This window comes from Lepisosteus platostomus, chromosome 11 (assembly GCF_059453375.1).
Source record: "Lepisosteus platostomus isolate fLepPlt1 chromosome 11, fLepPlt1.hap1, whole genome shotgun sequence".
In the NCBI taxonomy this organism is placed as follows: Eukaryota; Metazoa; Chordata; class Actinopteri; order Semionotiformes; family Lepisosteidae; genus Lepisosteus; species Lepisosteus platostomus.
In genome coordinates this window covers 11,959,186-11,980,731 of record NC_142621.1, presented here as the reverse complement: position 1 = coordinate 11,980,731, position 21,546 = coordinate 11,959,186, and the positions used below count along the sequence as shown (strand labels likewise).

Genomic DNA, 21,546 nt, shown 5'->3' with positions numbered 1-21,546 from the left:
AGAGTAATACTTTTCCTGTGTACGATTTCCTGTGAGTTGTTGATCTTCTCAGTTTTGACACTTGTGTTCAAAATAAAGCACTTTACAGAAAGACAACAACAATAAATAAAAAGAATACACAAGATAAAACAAAATCACAATACACAGAGGAGACTGTGGATGGTGGAACTTGTAAGTAGGGGTAAAGAATGGAACCAGTTAAGTAAAGGCTCTTCTAAAGAAGAAGGTTTTGAGTCTGGATTTGAAGGAGTTTAGAGAAGGTGACTCTCTGATATCCTTGGAGAGAGAGTTCCAGAGGGGGCATAACGGGAGAAGGCCCTGTCAGCCATAGAATGTAGACGGGCTTGGGGGACAGTTAGAAGACCAGAATTAGAAGAGCGAAGGTTGCAAGATGGGGAGTAGGGCAATACTAGTTCAGACAGGTACTGAGGTGCTCAGCCATGCAGAGCCTTATAGGTGAGCATGAGGATTTTAAAGTCCACATGGAATTTGACAGGGAGCCAGTGCAAGGACACCAGGATAGGAGTAATGTGATCGCTTGTACTAGATATGGTCAGTATTCTGGCTGCCGAAGTTTGGACATACAGTACTGCAGTTTGTTCAATGTGGATTTAGATGCCCCAGCAAGTAGAGCATTACAGTAGTCAATTCGGGAAAACACGAATGTGTTGATCAGCTTTTCAGCCACACAGTGATAACATAAGGCTTAGATAACATAATCTAACAATATTTCTGAGGTGAAAAAAAGATGTTTTGACAATATGCTGCACATGTGGTTCGAATGTTAAACCAGAATCGAATATCACCCCAAGGTTTTTCAATTTAGACTGAAGATCAAGTACAGAACCATCTACAGATAGGGTACAGGATTGGCTTTAGGAAGTTGATGGGGGTGCCAATAAGCATGACTTCAGTCTTGTCACAGTTAAGATGAAGGAAATTTTGAGTTATCGAAATTTATGTCAGAGATGCAATAAGATAAAATAGAGACAGCCACATCAGTGTCGGGTTTGGTATGGATGTATATTTGAGTATCATCAGCACAGAAATGATAGCTGAGGCCATATGATCTTAAAAGCTGACAAAGCGGAAACATGTAAATGCTGAAGAGAAAGGGGCCCAGTATTGAGCCCGGAGGAACACCAGACTTAACCAGACCAATTTCAGACCTATACCTATTAAGAGAAACAAAGTGACAGCGATCAGTGAGGTAAGACTTGAACAATTTGAGAGCAGTGTACGATACTCCAAACACAGTCTTGACGAGAAAGTAAGATGTTATGGTCAACAATGTCAAAAGCAGCACTGAGATCAAGAAGGATGAGTATAGAAAGAGAATCAGAAGCTATTAGAAGGTCGTTAGTGACTTTGACCAGGGTAGTTTCTGTGCTATGAAGTTATCAAAAGCCAGATTGGAGGGGTTCAAAAAGGTTATTTGGCATGAGGTGGTTACAGTAACTGAAATGTGACAGCACATTCTAGTGAGGGGATAATGGCAGCAGTTTTGAGGACCGTTGGTACAATGCCAGAACTCAAGGATTCATTTATAATATTGAGGACAATATGACAGAGAGAGGAGAAACAGGACTGAAATAGAGTGGTTGGGACTGAAATAGAGTGGTGGGGATGGGATCTAAAATAGATGTGGTGGGTTTCATGTATAACTAGTTTATTGAGGGATGTTGAGTCAAGAAGAGAGAAGTTGGAGAGAAGGGAATCCAAAATGTTGGATAAAGAGGGAGGAGGTATGGAAATGATATGCGTAGTGGAAAGAATGTGATGCCAGATGTTGTTGATCTTGAAGCTAAAGTAATCTAAGAAAGTGTTGCAGAGTTGCGATGAGGTGGGTAATGGTGGGGCAGTTTGGTTTTAGCAAACTGTTGGTGGTGGAGAAAAGATATCTGGGGTTGTTATGGTAATTTATAATGATTTGAGAGACATAGGTGGATCTAGCTGACTCAATTGTAACCTTATATTCAGACAAATAATCTCTCCAAACCTAATAATGTACATTTAGGCCAGGAAGACACCAACTACGCTCAAGTTTGCTGGAGGCTGCCTTCATAGATCACAGATGGTCAATGTACCGGGGAGCAGGGCCAGAGAAGGAGGTGGTTTGAGTTTTTAGAGGAGCAAAGGTGTCAAGGGTAGATAAAAGAGCACTGTCAAGTAACTGTATTTTATCCTCTAGAACAGTGGTTCTCAAACTGTGGTAAGCGTACCGGCAGTGGTACGTGGAGTGCCGCCAAGTGGTACGCCAAATGACCCTGGAACTGTGTCGTGTGCGCTGAAAAATTGGGAAGGGTTTTCATATTTTGTATTTTAATACGTGTCGAATACGCAGCCTACGTACTACGATACAGTGCGCACTAATACTTCAGTGGACACAAGAGATACTCTGTAATTCTATACCACTCTATAGGAATGTGTGCTACGGATGCAAGTGACCAATTGTATTTAAAAAAAGCTACTGTATCTCCAGCAAATAGGGAGAAAGGAGAATGTGCGTGATTTTGGAACTATGCCAACGTTCTAAACGGTTCTAAACACAGGAATGCATAGAAATACGTGATACGAACGCAGGCAATCTTGTGAGCACACGAGATAACAGAAAAATATTTAAGGACTGTTCTAATTTGAGAAAAATACACCGAGCATCTCTGTGTTTTGCTCCCATGCGCATGAAATAAAAACTTTAAATAAATACGGAAATAAAAACAGAAACGTGGAAAAATGCAAGCGAAAAAGCTGCTAAACAGCTCGACCTGCTGCCCCCCTCCCCCTGAAAGACACAGTCATTCATAGAATTATTGAAATGAAGGATTATATCAAAAGTACACTGACAGAGCGCGTTAAGATGAGCAGATGTTTTTCACTGCAATTAGATGAGTCTGTAGTCGATTTGGCCAATTTGCTCGTTTACCTTAGATACGAGTTTGAGGGCATGTCCCATGAAGACTTTCTGTTCTGTAAACCGCTACCAACAGGAACTACAGGAGAGCACATATTTCAGCTTCTGAATGAATTTATCGAAGAGAATGGCCTCGACTGGATAAAATGCGTCTGAGTTTGTACAGACGGTGCTAGAGCAATGACAAGCCGACATAACGGTGTAGTTGCACGAATTAGAGAGGTTGCTCCAGAAATTAATGGTTTCATTACAACATCCACCGCGAGACCTTTGCCGTCAAGAAAATGCCTGACGATTTAATATCTGTTAGACTTGTGAATTGTATCAAGGCTCGAAAAATTAATTCACATCTGCTTTGCTCAACTAAACAGGCTCACCTCTCTCACTGAAATGGTGCTTTTTTATTAGTTGTTGTTAATGTTTTTTTTTCTGTAAAACACTTTGAGAAGCCACCTTTAAAGGCGCTATATCAAATAAAGTTTATTATTATAATATTTATTATATGTATGTGTGAGTGTGTGTGCACGCGCGCTCATGTTGGTCATTGAGAATTTCTGGGGTTCCTATGAGATGATGACTTGTAGGTGGTACTTGGATGCTTTGGTTGGATTAGGGGTGGTACTTGTTCCAAAAAGTTTGAGAACCACTGCTCTAGAAGGTCAGAGGAAGAGAAACAAGATAAGGAGGATAGAGCAGAATTTGCAAACCTTGGCTGATCAATTGTTAGAAACAGGTCATTCTAGATTGAAGAGAATAGCTAAGTGGTCAGAGTGGTCAGAGAGGTGTGTCCTTTGTTATGTGTAAGGTTACAAACAAACCGAGTAAGATCAAAACATCCCAGTAGAAAAATTAAGTCTTTAGCCACACTGGAACACCTTGAGTCAATGTGTATATTAAAGTCCCCTAGAATAAGGATCATTTTAAACTTAAGGCATAAAAATGAGTGTAAATCAGCAAACTCACCTAAAAAGGCTTCGCTGGGTGGTCTACAAACCGGCTAGAACTACTTGTCATTCCTACAGTATACTCTATACAGGACATGTATATGTGATCATAGCAGTGCCTTGATACTAACATTATTTAATTATCTTTAAACTCTTATTCTTCTATTTAATTCTACGTTTTTAGAATTTTAGATTTTTTTTCTAACTTTAATTCTAAGTCTGTTTATAGAATTAAAAGAATTACTGACAAGTAAGCTACTAAATAAAATGGCATTTAGGTTAACTGTAACTCAAATGAACTCTCTGGTGCTTAGCACCACTAAGAGTTGAATCTACAATTCATACTAAAACCAGGATCCTTCCACAGCTACAGCATTATCTGCTAGGAAATGTTTAATAATTATGTCACATCCTCTGTTTTTTTACTTAAGAAAGGTTTCTTCATAGTCAAAATTATTTTTATTTCTTTGTAGTAAAATTGTGTGAGCCAATTGCACCAGGCATCTGCAAATAAAAATAAATGATTGCATGAGTCTATTACATGTACATTGGAAATAATAATGTAGCATTGGAAATAATAATGAAAATAGAGTAGTTACATTATGCAAATGACATCAAGAAATATATCCAAATATAAATGCAAACACACTCTGTAAACTTTTACAGAAAATATCAAGATAAAAACCCTGTATAGGACAATAATATTTGTTATGTGACTCCTTCACTTTACACAGAGCTTGGTATCCTGGTTTCTTGTACTCAGACTATATCAGTGATGGACACTGGAATGTTGTTACTAATAACTTTTTATAATCTATTCAGGTTGTTGTCATTTAGCTTTCTCTGTAGTCATGTAACCCTATGCCCCATGATGATGAACACTGCAATCAATACTTTGTGATTACTCAATCAGTCTTATGGACTAAACCAAGTTTTCACTACATTGGGTGTATGCCTGGTGTCACTGTCATGATGGGTGTCATGAGTGCTATCTACTGTACATTTATCTTTTGGCAGTTAGGGTACCTTCGATTGTTTTGGGTCAATGTAATAATGCTGTTCCACAGGACCCAATATTAGGAACACTGCTCTTCTTTAATTTTTATAAATGATGCAAGGAGGATTTGCAAACACTGTGAAAAATTATAAAGAATATTTAAATAGACATACAGTAGATAGAATCAAATATGGGGCAAGCTTCTGGCAAACAAACAACTTTTAAATATTTGGTTTTTCTTCCTCAACAACATCTTACAGTTCTACAAGCCCTTTTCAGGATCTTGCAATTGGCACTGAGTGAAATGTGAAGTCATTTTGCAATTTGTTGAGAGGAGAAGTCTTTCTTAATACTTTGATTTCTATGTCCTTTTAGTGTGCAGTTTCTCCTTCAGAAACCAAAGTGCATTGTCTAGTGTGTATATCAGGCTTACTTTGTATTATATACCAAAGTTTTGTCTTCTGCTTTCATCACCATTTCTGTACAGGGTACAACATTTCCTCAGAGGTAATGTAGATCTGTGATTAGGACTGTGGATTCATAACTGGAAGGTTGCAGATTTGCATTTAGAGTAAATGCAGTATAGTACATCCTAAGGGCCCTCTAAATACATTTCCCATATAACCCATTTCTACACAAACTTCTCAAAAGCTTTCTGAATTAATGTATAGTTTTAAAAGTAAAAAAAAAAAGGTAAGATAATCTGAGATACAAAAGAGTATTATTTGATCAGGTTGATTGACCCAAATACAATCACAAGTATATTAGCATGTTTAATAAACTCAAACCTGTGAAACTATTTTTATGAGAATTTGAGACAAAATGTGCAACCTTTTTAAAAACTGTTACCAGGAGCCAAAATGGAAAAATTCAAGAACTTTGATGTCTACAGAATTCTGCATCTAGAAATTCTCTATAGGATTAAATCAAAGGAACGTTCTTACATGTGAAGAGCAATAGTTCAAATAGTTCATATTCCTAGTGAGAATATTAAAATTTAAATTACATTAAAATTTCACCCACGTGCTCTCCATGCAACCTAACTTGACAGGATTTATCTTATAACGTCTGATTTTTATATATATATGTAGGTAAGGAATTATTTTTCTTTAATTCACATTTGTGTAATATAGCAGCTTGTTTGAATATTATATTGCCATTTTCAATGAACGGCGGTTCTATCAATGCCAAATAAATTGAACTCTGGGCAGCTCAGGGTTAAACCGAATTCTCCAGCACATTTACAGGACGTCTCAAAGCCAGCCAGACGAGTAACCAATACAGTTTTTTTTTTAATTGTATAATCGTTCCTTAGATATTCATATGCATCGAATATGTTGAGTAAGCATTAAAACTAATAAGCAAGAGACTGAACGCAATGATCAAAGATCGGATGCTAGGCGAGTAACAAATGCGATACAACTGAAGCATGGACGGATGACCACTCTAACAGACTGATGTGGACATGAATACAAAAGCTGGTGCATTTTAAATTGTTACGTTTCTTAACATTTTGATTAGAAAATAAGACCCCAACTCAAAGCGCTGTGGAAATTTACTTTAAAAAAAACATTATCAGTTATACTATAGACACTGGATGTTTACGATACATACATCAACCTGTTGCGTTTTCCAGTACACCAGCTATCGGCAAAGGTGAAATGAAACAACATTTACTGTATAACCTACCTGTCGTCATTCTGCCAGCCCTGGTCTCCAAGTAGCAGATCCCGAAATCTATATCTGGGTGGAAGAGGGGGTACCTCGTTTTCCAAATCTACCATCTTCTCCTCTAGCGTGCTTCAGATAACGAAATCGAAAAACACCGGAAAATTAAAACCATTAATAAGAATAAATGATTAGAAAAACGGAAGACGGGTGTCTGGTCATATTAGCAATGAATATACTGTAGAACTGCAACAGTGTCCTAAAATAAAAGAAATCGGTTTTGTAATAACAGTAGGACAAGTAAATATATTAAGGTATTTTTGTGCAATTAGATGATTGAATGCGCAGCCAAGTTTTTTTTTTCTGTTTGCCGATGTTAACTTAAAAACTGTCACAAGCAATGATTTTTTTTTCTCCTAATAGTAAACATCTACTGTATATGCATCCCTTGTGTGCGCTTCACACACCCAGTAGCCAATAGCATTACATCACCGGCAGCTGTATTAGTAACATCCCCAGCACGCGACAGATGGACTCATCTTTGCTTGTAAACGCTGTGTATTAATTTTGGTGTAAATCAGTTTGTAACATTCATCGGGAGGACTACAAATTTAAATTGTGCCACTGTACTCTGTGTCAAATGTGAACTATTCAAAAGTAGTTCGAAACATACTTGTGTTTTCAAAATATATAAATAATATAACAGTGTCAGTCCTTCTTTAGGTTACTTACATGATGTTTGGAATATTTTAGACTTGACACCTTTTCTGTAGGATGTATTTTAGCAGTGAGATTGTACTGTATATATATAAGGCGGACAAGGACGTGTTCTGTTCATGATAAAGAAACAGTTGTTAAAAGTAAATACTGTAGCTTTGATTTAATTACAATGGATTTGCCTGTACGAAACCAAACAAGGGGACTGCAACTTGTTGAAAACTGTTATAGGAAGCGTAAATAAAATTTGCCTTTAAGTTTCATAAATTAAATGTAATAGTATAATTTTACATAGTAAATCTGTCTTACTTTTTTTTTGCGGGGAGGGGGTTATTATTTAGAGCACCGTTAAAGCCCTTACTGACATCTTGTGGTAATCTGATATTTTGCATTTGTCTGGATTTGAAAAGGATAAGATGTTTGGACCGTATAATTAAAAAACAATGCCTTTTAAAATAAAAAAATAGATAACCTGTAGACAGATTGCTAAAAATTCAAAGGAATCAATTCAAATGTAAGGAGTTGTATTTTAAATTAAAGCCAATATTATATTTTTTCCAAGTTTTCACAAGTACTTAACCTTATTCATTACATACAGCATAGTATGCGCTGCTTAATGCAGATTAAGTGTTGCTCTATAGGCATGTATATTTGTGTTTATTACATCCCATATACAATATTATTAGTGACAGCACATGTAATTAGAATGAGAGCTATAGCAATGTGTTTATTCTGATTTAACATGGCTCAGCATTCTACCAGTGGTAGTTAAATTAATTTTGTAGAGCTTGAAGAATGTATTATTCTTACTGTACATGTTGTGTTACAATTACATACAGTAACAGAATTTGTTTTGTTTTTTTACCCCCTTCAGTTTAATGTTTCTCTGGACGTCAGTGTTTGAACAGCAGATTGCTACACAGACTTCTCTAGAAAATAATTAACCTACAAGAGCCTATTTTATCCCTTGTACTTTGCTTTTACTTCACATCTCAGGTTCTCCAGGGAAATCACATCTTACTTATGGTGAAATAAATTCCAATCATGAAACTAAAGTTCATTCTTACATTAGGGATTTTCATTTTTGCTGTAGTTTTGGTTGAAGGTAAGAGTCCTGCTTTATTTTTCAGCTGTAAAATCCAGAATTAATGTGAGTTATTATGACATAATAAGGTAAAGTGTTGTCAACATTATTTTTTCATGATATTAGGATATACTGTATAATCAAAATATATGCTATTGCAATGTGCTCAGGGGTTGCTGTATTTTGCTTTAATTCATTTTTTATTTATTTGCTTTAATCCATATTGTTTTGTTGGAATCTTGGGTGGGACACTTAAAAAGCTTCAGAAGATACATTTTCCAAGTAATTACAATACTTTTATACAGTATATTAATCTGTAAATAAAAGTATGAGGAGAAACCAGCTTAAAGGACTTAATACAAGTACTGTATATTACTGCAAAGAAAGTGTGTTACACTTTATGTGTCTCAACATAGTTGTTTGAATTTTTTTAACAGTTCAAATTGACACATTTGACTTACAAGAGAAAATACAACAAAAATACAGCATGCACGTGAATTTTGCTTTAACACTTACAGTAATATTGGGTTTCCCGTGTTTTTATTTCATTATGTATACATTATCATTAGAAGGAGTTTCATGAAAAGCTGTAAAACATACCTGCAATTTTTACACTAGCATTTTTACATAGTTTATGTTAAGTTAAAAAAGATAAGTGAGTCTGAGGCGGTGTATTAAGGCTCTAGTGTCTTCAGAGGCATGAATTCAAATCCTACCGCTGCCAGTATCTCTGGTTTAAGGTTTGCATATTTTTCCAGCAGCCATATCACCCTGCAACTCAGGATTGGCAACCCACTGAAGCTAAGCAAGTGTTAGGCTGGTCAGTACCTGGATGAGAGACCTCCTGGGAAAATCTAAGGTTACTGCTGAAAGAGGTATTAGAGGGGCCAGTAGTGGGTGCGGTCTGTGTGGGACCTATTATCCCAGTATAGTGATAAAAGGCAACTTCCTTCAGATGAGATGTAAAACCGAGGTCCTGATTCTCTGTGGTCATTAAAAATCCCAGGGTGTTTCTGGAAAAGAGTAGGGGTGTTTCTCTGGTGTCATGGCCAAATTTTCCATTGGCATTTATCAATCATGCCTCCTAATAATTCTCCTAATAATGAATTGGCTTCATCACTCTGTTCTGCTCCCCACTGATAGCCGATGTGTGGTGAGCGCACTGTGCGCATTATGGCTGTTGCATCATCCAGGTGGGGCTGCACAGTTGTGGTGGTGAAGGGGAATCCTCATTACCTGTACAGTGCTTTGAGTGGAGTGTCCAGAAAAGTGTAAGGAAATACTATCCAAGGCTCAATCTACACCATTGATCCAATAAATAAATATGGTTATACATAGAAGAGAGAAAGAATTAATCTTTCTTTAAGCAATTATTGAGTTATGAGTCTGAAATAGAAATCTGTGATGAACACTTTCAGCAGTTCCGGCTCTAAGGTTAGGTGGAACTCGCCCTACTCAAATTTCAGTATGTCTTATGGTCCAGCATTACATTTCGAAAAGCTATAGCTAACTCTGGAAAAGTGACAAGTTCCTGGTGTCTGTGGTTATATCTGAAGTTAGGGGGTGACATTATTCTAATATATGTATTGGACAGAGACAAGAGTTGTATTTGAATTTGTTTCCCTGATTTTTTTACAGGTTGTGACAATCCTCCTGACATGGAAAATGCTTTCATACCTGAAGAGAACAAAAAAGCTGTATATGATAATGGTGATGTTGTAAAGTATCAGTGCCATGCAGGATTTATTTCCAGAGGATCAGTTCAATATAAATGTGTAAATGATGTTTGGGAACGTGTGGGATTTAGAACATGTCAACGTAAGAAAAAACAATGTTTACTAATTGTCTTGAATATTCCTTTAATATTATTCGATATGCATCTTAGTTCAGTTGGCATGGTGCCACAGTGGTTAGCATTGCTGCCTCGCGGCACTGGGGCCTTACATTTAATTCAGGACCTGAGGTGCTATCTGTGTGGAGTTTCCCCTGTGTTCATGTGAGTTTTCTTCCGGGTGCCCCAGTGTCCTTCCACAGTTCAAAGATATACTGGAACAGTAGGTTAATTGGCTTCTGGGGAAACTAGCCCTGGTGTTAGTGTGTGCGTGTTTGTATTTGTGTCTGTGTGTCTGTGCTGCAATGTACCGGCATCCCATGCAGGGTGTAATCTGTCTTGTTTCTTGCTGTAATAGGCTCGAGCTCAAATGCAGCCCTGCGTTGAGTAAAAGGGTTAGAAAATAGATGGATGAGCATTAATTGATTGCAATTGTTTTTTTCTTATCTTTAGCAAAACCATGTGGTCATCCTGGCGATACGTTAAATGCGGCATTCAGGCTCATAAAAGGAACAGATTTTGTATTTGGATCCACAGTTCAATATATCTGTAATGAAGGGTATGTACAGTACATAATGCCTTGCTATAGTTTAAGGAGGTAGCTACGTCAGTATGCATAGGCTGCAAAGGAACAAGTAAAAGTATATTCCATGCTGCAAGGAAAAGAAAATGAAAGGAAAAGAGACAATAAGGCTCCATGGCCAAAATGTGTCTCGTGACAGGTGCAAATTCTTTTCAGCATGGAACAGATCTTTACCTGTTCTTTTTCCCTTCCTGTTACTATTTTGAAGTTGTTTTATGCATTAAGTATTAGTTTGGTTAATAGTGTTTTCAAACTATTTTAAATCAGACACATAAAACATCTTTAATTGTTGCTTGGTGTGAAATAAAGAAGATCAAACTGAATTATATCCCAGGGAAAGTGCAATTAAGAGAATTTAAAATGAACCCCACTGTGAAGACGCTGAAGACAGAGGTCCCAGTATTGTACCTTATAGGGAGAATGGAGTGTGGGCACAAAAAAGTGGTCATACTAAAAGATGAGGGGCAGAGAGGGTGTGGACTGGAAAGCATGGAAAGAAAAGAGGCAGGCAGAGAGACGGCGATATGTGAGAACTAGGATTTTGAATGGAATGAGTATGCAGATAAAGGGATTAAGCAGAGGAACTGAAGTAATGGAGCAGTTCTTTAAGTTGGAAAGGTAAGATTAGTATGGAGGCTTGGTCATGCTGTCACCTGCAGCCCACATGTCATTATTGGAAAAGGATTTTTAACAGCACATGCAATGAAAGCAGCAGTGCAGTAAATGTCTAATAAACCACAAAGGAATTAAGTTTTAAAAATAATAAAAACTATGTTTGACTGATCTGTAATTCTCTGCAACATGCTACTAAATCAAATTTCTTTGGTGTAGAAAAAATGATTAATTTGGTTTACTTACTGCATTTCTAAGGGGGGTTAGCCTGTAGTTTTCACAGAAATGTATTTCACAGAACATTCACATGTGAGTGTAAGTCAAACATGGTAAACACACAGGCAGGTTTTGGCATGCTTTGTGGAATGTCTTGATGCAATTAAGATCTTTTTGTCAGAAAAAGGTCAGAATTACCCCCAACTGCAAAATGAAAAATGGAGTTCAAAACTAATGTCTCTAATCGACATTACCACACATGTGAATGAACTCAATCTCCGTCTGTAAGGTGCAGATCAAACTGTTTTGGGCCTTTTAGGAAATGTGGAAGGCATTTCTTCATTTCTTTCATTTTTTCTCAGGAAACTAATGCCTAAACTTTCCGCTATTTCCAACACCTTAAAGCACTTTCAACACATTGCACCATCCATATTTCTGAGCTTGGAATGCACATGTGAGAACTGGCATCAGAATTTTCTGTCTGACTGCAGGATTTCCAACATTTTATCTCAGTTTTTTTCAATTAAACCAGACAGCTTTGATACCAGCAACAGGGATTTTTCAGTTTTTCAGTGGATGGGTTTTGAGAAAACTTTTGCTCTTAACATTTAAATTCCTATTTACTTTTGAGATATGATATTTCAGATGTTACTAACTGTGCGAGGAACATACACAAAGATTTCAAACCACCGAATTTTAAAAGATTGTGGTGGGATTTTTTTCAGGATCTGGATTAAATACCTTATACCATACAGTATACAGTTGTCTGTATATACAGTTTCTTTGCCGAAAATACCAAGTTTTCAAATTTTATCTCAGTTAACTATAATGCATGGTCCTGCTATATGTGGGAGTCATCTACTGTATTTGCTGTTTGGCAAATTAGTTTTGTCTCACAGACAACATTACTTTATATACAGTATGTAAATGTATACATATGTACCTTCTTCCAGGTACGGAAAAAGCTATTTTGTTAGCCTTAGTTTCATTATATTCTGGATTTTATAGAGCTCTCTTAGACAATGAAGTCACATTTGATACACATACTGTACACAACACATATACTGTATACATGCAAATACAAGCTCTACTCATCTGATTCCACTGTGTCATCAAGAATATTGGAGGCAAACCAAAAACCTGGAGGCAGGAAAACAATTGTTTCTGTTGTACACAAGGCTTTCTTGATTAAAAAAATGTATGGATCATTTTACAGAAACATTCTTCTTTTTACTTTCTCTCAATCTTCTACAGAAACATTGTCCTTGTAGACAAAAATGTTTCTTATTCTTTAGACTTTAATTTTGTATGTTCCTTTCAAACTCCAAGAAACATTTTTCAGGGATATGTTGTTTTAAGAGCAAACCACTGCTGTGAATTTCTGGAATTGCAAATATTTGTGAGCAATGTCCATTTCACGGATCTGGAAAGCACCACCATCTACAAAGCCTGCTGTTGCTACTTTGCATACACAAAATCATAGATAAAATATGTGGTATGTTTGTTCACAAGGTTTTGAAATATTTATACCCTAATCGCATGCCATTCTTCTAGAAAAATGATATCTTTAAGAACTTAACTTTACACTCCAAGAACTATAGCAGTTTTTTAGTAGGAGTGGAGTCTAGGGCTGTTTCTGGCCTAGGAAGGTGGTGACAGCCTGTCCAATGTTCTTCAAGCTAGCCATATATTGCTAAGAACAGGAAACTATTTTACTAGAGACTACCTTGTGTTTTACATTGTTTTAGTGTAGTTTGAATAGTCTTTATTTGGTACGTGCCTGTTATCCAAAAGTGGTGATCAATATGATTATTGGAGGAAATGGTAGTGGTAAATGTAATTGCAGTCATTAAAAAACCTGTATTTGTTTCAATAAAAAAACAATAAAAAAACTCTGTATTTGTTTCAAGTTCCAAATCTATTTTGAAATGTATACCTACAAAGGAAGAGTGAAATTGACAATTGTGTGGTTTTCATTTACACTGTAGATACCAAATGGCAAGTAGGATCAGTACCCGCAATTGTCGAGAGAATGGTTGGGATAACGATCTTCCTCATTGTGAAGGTAAGAATATATAGCATGCATAAGCTTAAGACCACAGTTGTCATGCTTTGCATTCGCCCTCGCAAACGCCGTTATATTCCCAAACCCACTGTTTCACGATCTCATTCCTCACATTCTCACAGGTACCAGATTCCATAGATTCTCACTCCCGAATCAATTATCCAGCCATGTCCCTCTCCCCTCATTATTTAAAGTTCCCTCACGCACCAAACCATGCTCGCTATTGAGAAGCCTCCTTTAGAGTTCTCTAGTACGCATTTTTGTATTGTTGGATTTCCTGGTTTTTGGACTTAACTTTTCCCTTTCGATCTCATCTCTTGGATTTCACCTTTTGGATTGTCTTCTCGGTTTGTCTTGGCTCTTTCTGCTTAACTGATCTCTAGCTTCTCCTGTCGACCTTGCTTCTGGATTACAATTTTGGATTGTTTGCCCCAGCATCCCGCAGGATTCATGGCTACGCACAGTTATCACAGAAAAAGTACCTGTCCCTGACAACAGTACTAATAGTTAATCATTAAAAATAAAGTGGAAAAATTGAAAAATCAACTAAATTTCCCTTTCAAACTGCTGTAACCTAAAATACAAAGGAGAGCATTTAGGGAAAAGAGTATCTGAACTATTAGCTTATTTAAAAAAAATTGCTCCCATTAGTGTTTTAATATTTATTTTTAAACATGATACTATGCCAAACATGATGAAATTAATGTAAAATGGTATTCACTGTTTATTTTTATACAACTATGACAAAAATCTTTAACAAAACTTAGTGGTCTTAAAAAAAATAAGACATAGAATAGTACAGCTTAGAGGAAATAATGTCTTCTTTCTTAAATATTTTTTAAGTTGTGACATGCGTACCTGAAGAACTCACAGAAGGTGTAACGTCAAATGTTGGAAGCGATCCAGTGACGTATGGAGGTGTGATTCAATTTCAGTGCAATCTTCCAAACTCTAAACTTGATGGACCTGAAGAAATATTTTGTACAGCCAATGGACAGTGGAGTTCCAAATTCCCAAAATGCGTAGGTAAGACAAGTATATGAAAATATTTATACAGATACTGTATGTGTATTATGCAGATGTATAAACAAGGCTGGATGAAATAAATCAGTCCATAGTTCTCCTTATATTACTCTGGAATGAAAGTATCTCAGTATGACACAAATAAATGGCTCCTAGGTAATCAACAAAATACAGGATTTCTTAATCAATAATAATGGTAATGTTGGTAATGCAGGCAAAGAAACGGTCTGAAAGTTAAGATGGAGACTTCACAACAGGGAAGTTTTTCTAGGGTGACGGTTTCTCATTACGTTAAGCTATTTAGTCAGTGATTATTTCTGTCCACTTGTGCCAGATTATCATTTTAGCCATCGTAAATGATAGGAGTGTGATGTTTTATATCTGAAAAGAGTCTGAAAACAACAGTGCGAGTAAAGTAAGTCATAGAGAAACTGTGTAAAGGAGTATTCAGATATGTCGACCTCTACCCGGAATGCTGTGTGATCTTATCCCAGGTTGAGCACAGCACAGCTCCATGGTAAAATGTAACTCTATATATAAATGGCTGCACATGCTCATTTTGGATATAAGCATCAGCTAAGTGATGATTTTATCCAAAACTGAAAGATCCCCAATAAAACAGAGAGTTGAATGCCAAAATCCAAGATGAGATTTAATTTCTCTCTGATTATTTTCCTGTATTGTAACTGATGAACCAAAGTGCGGTTATGGAAAGAATAGAAATAATCTTCTGGAAAAATACCTGTAAATGTGTGCATGTCTCTAATGTTGAGAGATCCAGTACATAACCTTGTCTGGTAAAATGCACTCTGTTTATTAATTTGTGTTGGATTACTTTTTGAATTAAAAGAAACAATATTATTAGCACCTACAGTAGCACCTATTATTAGCACTTTTTCACTTTAATTGTTTGAAGGGAGATGGTATCCTCTCAGTTTTTACCGTCACCAAGGAGATTAAATATATTGTGGTCTGTCAAATATAGCATTGAATATATGTATATTATGTATATGATTTATATAAGAAGTGCCTTTTGTTTGCATAATTGGAATGAGCTGTGGAGCCGCTCCAAGGGTGGATATGGGGTGCAAAAGTAGTATGCAGAGAGATCTCCGGAAGGTGATATGTGTATTAAAGTAGGAGAGTTTATAAACTCTCCTTATAAATAGTTACAAATGATTCAAGTATGACCAGAAGTTATTTAGAAAAATATTATCACTTTAAAAGGACCAAAGTTCCTTAATTACAAACATAACTGGCTTAATAAATCAAGACATAAAATAATCACCATCTTCAAAAATAGGTGGTTAAGGTGATCTATGAAAAGTGCTAGATTAGGTCTTTCCAGAGGAAAGTTTGAAGATGATTATTTAGAGTTATTACTGGAGCTGGTGACAAAAAAGACCTGCCTGTAAATGTTACACTGAGATTCATTCAATCAATCAACAGCTTGGACATCTGACCATGGCCATGTCCTAATTCTCCCACTGCGCCCTAAGCTCTTCCTCCAAGTCTGCACTTCTGTGACGAAGCGCAAGTGTGGACTTAAAGTGCGCAGGTATTAGAGGGTGCAATTTTATTAGAAGGGTAATAGGACACCCTCGTGTGACATCACTCGTTGGTTACATGGCTCACCTTCAAAATACTTCATGTTGATGCTCCTTTTCCAGTGGCGGACAGTTTTAATTTTCAGCTTGAAGTTCGATCAAATTGAATGTCATCTCGTTTATCCCTGCACAAAAGTAGCGATACATCATGTTCGTTCATATTGTGCAGGCTTGACTTAAAACAGGTGAATTAAACTAGGTAAGCCTTGACAATGTCGCTGTTTATTCAAACCTTTGTGTTACTAAATACATTTCATATTGTATGAGGAATATAACTTGTTCATTCACTAAATAAGGAAAACTTGGCAATACCTCAAAGCTTTGTACTATTAAATATTGCATGTACAAATATACCACAGGTAAATGAATATTCATATTTATATAATAATTATTATATACTATTTATGAATATTGTTTCAATATTATTTTTACATGAAATATTAAGACTTTTAAAACTATAAATAAGTTAAACTTGAATGACACATAAATATTTAGTTCTCAATGACAACTCCTCTCCACTTTGATAGGTTAGAACATGAAGCATCACTGTTCCACAAAGAATTGAGGACAATTCCCTTCAGCACAGTCTGCTCAGATGGCCCATTGAGGGTGCACTGGGGGCACTCATGAGCACCCTCGTGAAACACAAATTTAGAAATAGACACCCTATGCCCTTGCAGATTTGAGCAAGAACGCGCATATGAAGGGCGCAAGACCGCAAGTGTGCATATTGGAACACGTCCAATGAGTATTTTAAACCTGGAGAAAAAAATGGGAGAAAAAATGGTTGTGTCCTTCCTAGAATTGTAATGATGCAATGACACAACTCATTGGAACCTATTAAATAAAAAAAACGACACTAGGTGAAGCAAAACTATGTTACATTGCTTTACATCTGATCTGATCTTCATTCCAGTAAATAAGAGTAGCATAAAATTGAATATTCTATGTTCATCTAAAGCCATCATTCCATAGGCATATTCTGAATGTATTTTAAATTTTACTTACCCAGTCTTGGAAGATCAAATTATAGGTCATTCAGTATGCTGTAATATCAACCTCAGAATGGCCCCTGCCAATTCAAGAAAAATTTCAACTTGATTATCAAGTAAGTTTTAAATGAAAGCTTTGGAGAAGGTCAGACCCTAACGTTGCTTTCTGCCCATCCACCTACAAAAAAAAATCAGTTTCTATATTACCCACTTGCACGTTCCTTTGCATCCCTTCCTTCACCCCGTCTTCACCCTTGCAGAAGGTCCCTAGCTCATTTCTCAAGAGAAGGGAGGGTGTTGTGACACTCCTGTCCACATGGAAAGGTTGTCGTTCATTCATCCAGGCATTTTATGCCAAAAAAGCAAATTAATTTACATTAAGCCTCACTCTCTACTTCCAAGTGACACTTTTGAGCATATAACAATCAATAACCCTAAATAATGAGAAATAACATTTTATTAATACTGTAATTCTGATGTGAATTCACAATGCAAATTCTAAAACCTCAGCTGTATAATATGTTTCACACTGAAAATGTGTCCTGTAAAGTTGTAAATGATGTGTTGGTTTTTTTTTATTTTGAAGAAATAACGTGCGATGCTCCCACATTAACACATGGTACCATACTAAATGATCAACCAACTTACAGAAATAATGATGATCTTAGATATAATTGTGACAAAGGCTATAAGCCTCTTGAAAGACCAATTGCAAAGTGCACTAAAAGAGGCTGGAGTCCACAACCACAATGCCAAGGTAAAATTTTCAATGTTACATATAGCACCTTACAAAAATGTTCAGACCTTTGCACAGTTTTTTACTTTAAAGATTGCAGTCATGACCCTTTGAAGTAGCAATCTGAAGGAAGTACTACTTGTTACTTTAATTTGGGTTCACAAATTTATTTTAACAAGCCAAAAATTAGGTAAGTGGCCTTTGTTTGTAATAATTTTATTCTCATGATTTCAGAATACAAATATGTCTATCTGTGAGCTTCCTAGAACAGGTAGTAGATTTTATGCAAAGATTCAGCCATAACATTTACATAGCAAGTGAGGAATTAAGTCTCTGAAAAGAACACATCAAGATATGGTAGAAAAAAAAACAAAGTTGATGAATACCACAATGCGTACAGTTTATGTACGCACAGTTTACAGTTAGCGTAAGAATATGTAGGGGATCAGGGGATATCCTTGAGTGGTCCAGTCAAAGCCTTGACTTGAAACCTATTGAGAATCTGTGGAAAGACTTCTGAAAAAAATTGCTGTCTTAAACCAATTCCCCACCAACTTGAAAAAGATTGAACAAATGACATTTGTACCCAACAGCATGCAATGCTGGTAGGAACTTACCAAAAAGACTTGTGGATGTAATTGCTGCCAAAGCTATGTCCTCTTAATATTATGTTTACAGATCTGAATACTTGTGCAATCAACATGTTTATTTTTTTCTATTTAGTTTGTGCTGATATTTACTATAACTTATCTAACGTTTAGAAGTCTTAATTGTGATTGGTCAGCTTTTGAATAACAGTTTTACAGCACTGTGCAAAAAGGGACAACATTTGAAGGTAAATGTACTGAATGTGGCACAGTGTATCATACTGCTTATAGTATATTACATATGAATTCTAATCATATTTCTGCTGTATCCTATTTCTTCCTTATCTGAATTTAAAATACCTTTCTTTTTACAGAAGTAACATGCGAAAAACCTGTAAATTCAGATTTTGGAGATTATAGCAAAAGCATCTATCATGTTGGAGAACAGGCTATCTTAAAATGTCAGTCTGGATATAAAACTATTACTAACACGAGGAGTGTTACACTGACCTGCACAGACAATTGGACAAGTGAAACTAAAGGGTGGTCAATGAACCCCTACTGTTACCGTAAGAACAATTAACATAACATGTTTTTTAAAGACATCCTGGAGGTTTGAATACATCTTGATTAATCCCATTCTGAATGCAATCATTATGTTAAAACTGATTTACATTTTTAGAAATTTTTGACCGGTTTAAATAAACATAATTAATTATAATGTACATCACTTAGTTAAGCCATTTAAAATAGCTACCTTAAATAGGAACTTTTTTTTGCATAGTCAGGTATTTGACCTTGTAACAAGGGTCCTTTGATTTTTATCTTCTAAAGTATTAGCTTACATTTCCATGTGTAGTTTCAGAATTGAATGATGACTTTGAACACAATGTATTATGACATCTTAGAATGTATTAATACATCATTAGTTGCAAAGAATTAGTTAGATTTAGTTTTTAATTTATGTGCTTCCATTTCATTCACAGATGAAAGATAATGCAAAATCAAAAATACTGTAAATAGTGTATACTATGTTTTGTATGTATACATTCACAATGGAAGTCATTAGCACGGCTACCTATCTCTCTGTACAAATGCACATACAGTGTAACCTAAAAACAGTTCTTATGAGAATACATTCCTTAACAGAAGTAGCACTTGAAGATATTAACAGAAGTAGCACTTGAAGATATTAGAAGAAGCTCAAGCAGGTAACTACACACATTCAAGCCCCCCTGGACAATTCCGGATCACCCAGATGACATCATGTATTTCCAGCAACCCCATTTACTGCATCTAATCCAGAAGATGCACAGCCATTTACATTGGTGAGACAAGAAGAAGCCGGACAGACAGTTTCAGGGAACATGTCAGAGCTGTGAGGATCAAAGGTCTCTCCAAATTGATAGTTCCCCATTTCACCTCCAAGAGCCACAATCTTTCTTACCTCTCCATTTCCATCCTTACAGAAGGGTTTCAGAATGACTACTGCAGAAAGACACCCAAAACCAAAATCTTAAAATGACAGACTCATCTCCTTCTAAATCCTCTATGCATTTGCAGACTTCATCTTTTCACCCCTCTCCTCCTGTTGTCCCTGTGTTTAGACACTCATTCTCATCTGCTTCATGCCCTACCCCTCCCTCTTCCACATCCCTTCTCAAATACTTGGTCTTTTGTTCTCCTATGCCTTATCCTATCCCTTCATACAGTAGCTCCACAGCCAAAACATTTTTGTTTTTTCATGTTTCTTCTATACCTTATTTTCTGTTCATTTCCTTCCTCCCGCACACCAGAAGATGGCTCCATAGCCAAAACTTTGTGTTTCTTTTCTTTACCTTTCAACATGGAATGAACCTATGCCTGTTCCTGCTAAGATATAATCTGTCTAGGTTTAACGATGTACATCAATACCACTGATTATAAATGGGAAGAGACTGGGAATGTGGAGAAGTAATTTTCTTAATCCTTTTTCCTTCAATAATAGTATTTTTCTCAAATTTTAAGGAGGGCCTCCATGTTCAGATGAACTCCTACTGCAGAGTAGTTTTTTAAAGAAGAATCTAAAACACATTCATACATTCAAATATGCACACATGATAGGTTTGGTTTAGAGTTCTGTGAACACCACATTCATACTGTTACCATTTTTACTTTTGTCTCCATCAGTGGTTCTCAACCTATGAAATACAATGCTCCCCTTTCAGTTCACATTAAATCACACACACACACACCCCACAGTGTATGGGCTAATAATTTTATTTAAACTATTTTTTAACTTATAGTATGATTCAAATTCACATTTGAACATAGTTTATTGAATTTAAGAGTTGACCTCTTAAATTAAAGAAGTCAATGTTTTTGATAAAACATTATCAAAGTGAGTTCTGATGCAGCATATTTACCACATATTTTGAGAGTACAACGCAAGTCATTTTCAACAGCTAGTCTGTTGAGGTGCATATTTGATATCACTGAAAGTGCAGAAACCCCAGCCTCGCATGTACTATGTGCAGTAGGCGGATGAAAATGGATGCACAGAGAATAATAAATTACTGTGATTGGATCAGAATCTTTGTTTCAAAGAATTTGGTGGTTTGTAGCAAATGCAAGTCAGTGACTAAATAAATATCGGAAGAAGCTCGATTAGAAGCAGAGTCTGATGTTTCTACTTATAAAATACTATAAAAAAGTTGGCTTATATTAATAGTTGCAAAAAATTGGCATGTATTTCAAATAAGCTGTAAAAGCTTTTGTGACCCTTTTGAAACCTTATTTTTCCCACCAGTTGAGAACTTCTGGTCTACATAATGTGCATACATTTAGCATATTCAACATGTATAAATTAAATACCTGCATTCAGCATATTCAACATTTATACATTTCAATACCTGCAAAATTTTACATGTTTGTGTACAACATTTTATTTCATGGTTTGCGCATTTCATTATATGTGCATAGTCTTTCCCCCAC

General features: G+C 36.1%; 2 protein-coding genes across 15 annotated transcripts in view; one reads left to right on the top strand and one right to left on the bottom strand.

The window, feature by feature from the left end:
- The window catches only part of kcnt2a (potassium channel, subfamily T, member 2a), a 54,844-nt gene extending 47,772 nt beyond the window's left edge, over window positions 1–7,072 (bottom strand). For 6 of the 7 annotated variants that reach the window (XM_088598465.1, XM_088598458.1, XM_088598459.1 and 3 more), the window contains exons 1-2: window positions 6,988–7,072; window positions 6,542–6,652 (exon numbers count right to left, since the gene is read on the bottom strand). In XM_088598465.1, the coding sequence (XP_088454591.1) occupies window positions 6,542–6,652; window positions 6,988–7,004 (128 nt within the window). In that variant the 5' untranslated portion in view covers window positions 7,005–7,072. Of the gene's footprint in view, window positions 1–6,541 lie in introns of all 7 variants that reach the window. The other variant, XM_088598460.1, reaches the window with a different exon arrangement.
- A 1,132-nt stretch (window positions 7,073–8,204) lies between these two features.
- LOC148652003 (complement factor H-like) overlaps window positions 8,205–21,546 on the top strand; it is a 73,761-nt gene continuing 60,419 nt past the window's right edge. For 7 of the 8 annotated variants that reach the window (XM_088598451.1, XM_088598453.1, XM_088598450.1 and 4 more), the window contains exons 1-7: window positions 8,205–8,342; window positions 9,960–10,139; window positions 10,606–10,711; window positions 13,552–13,628; window positions 14,472–14,654; window positions 17,837–18,007; window positions 18,948–19,142. In XM_088598451.1, coding sequence (XP_088454577.1) covers window positions 8,282–8,342; window positions 9,960–10,139; window positions 10,606–10,711; window positions 13,552–13,628; window positions 14,472–14,654; window positions 17,837–18,007; window positions 18,948–19,142 — 973 coding nt within the window. In that variant the 5' untranslated portion in view covers window positions 8,205–8,281. The remainder of the gene's footprint in view (window positions 8,343–9,959; window positions 10,140–10,605; window positions 10,712–13,551; window positions 13,629–14,471; window positions 14,655–17,836; window positions 18,008–18,947; window positions 19,143–21,546) is intronic. The other variant, XM_088598448.1, reaches the window with a different exon arrangement.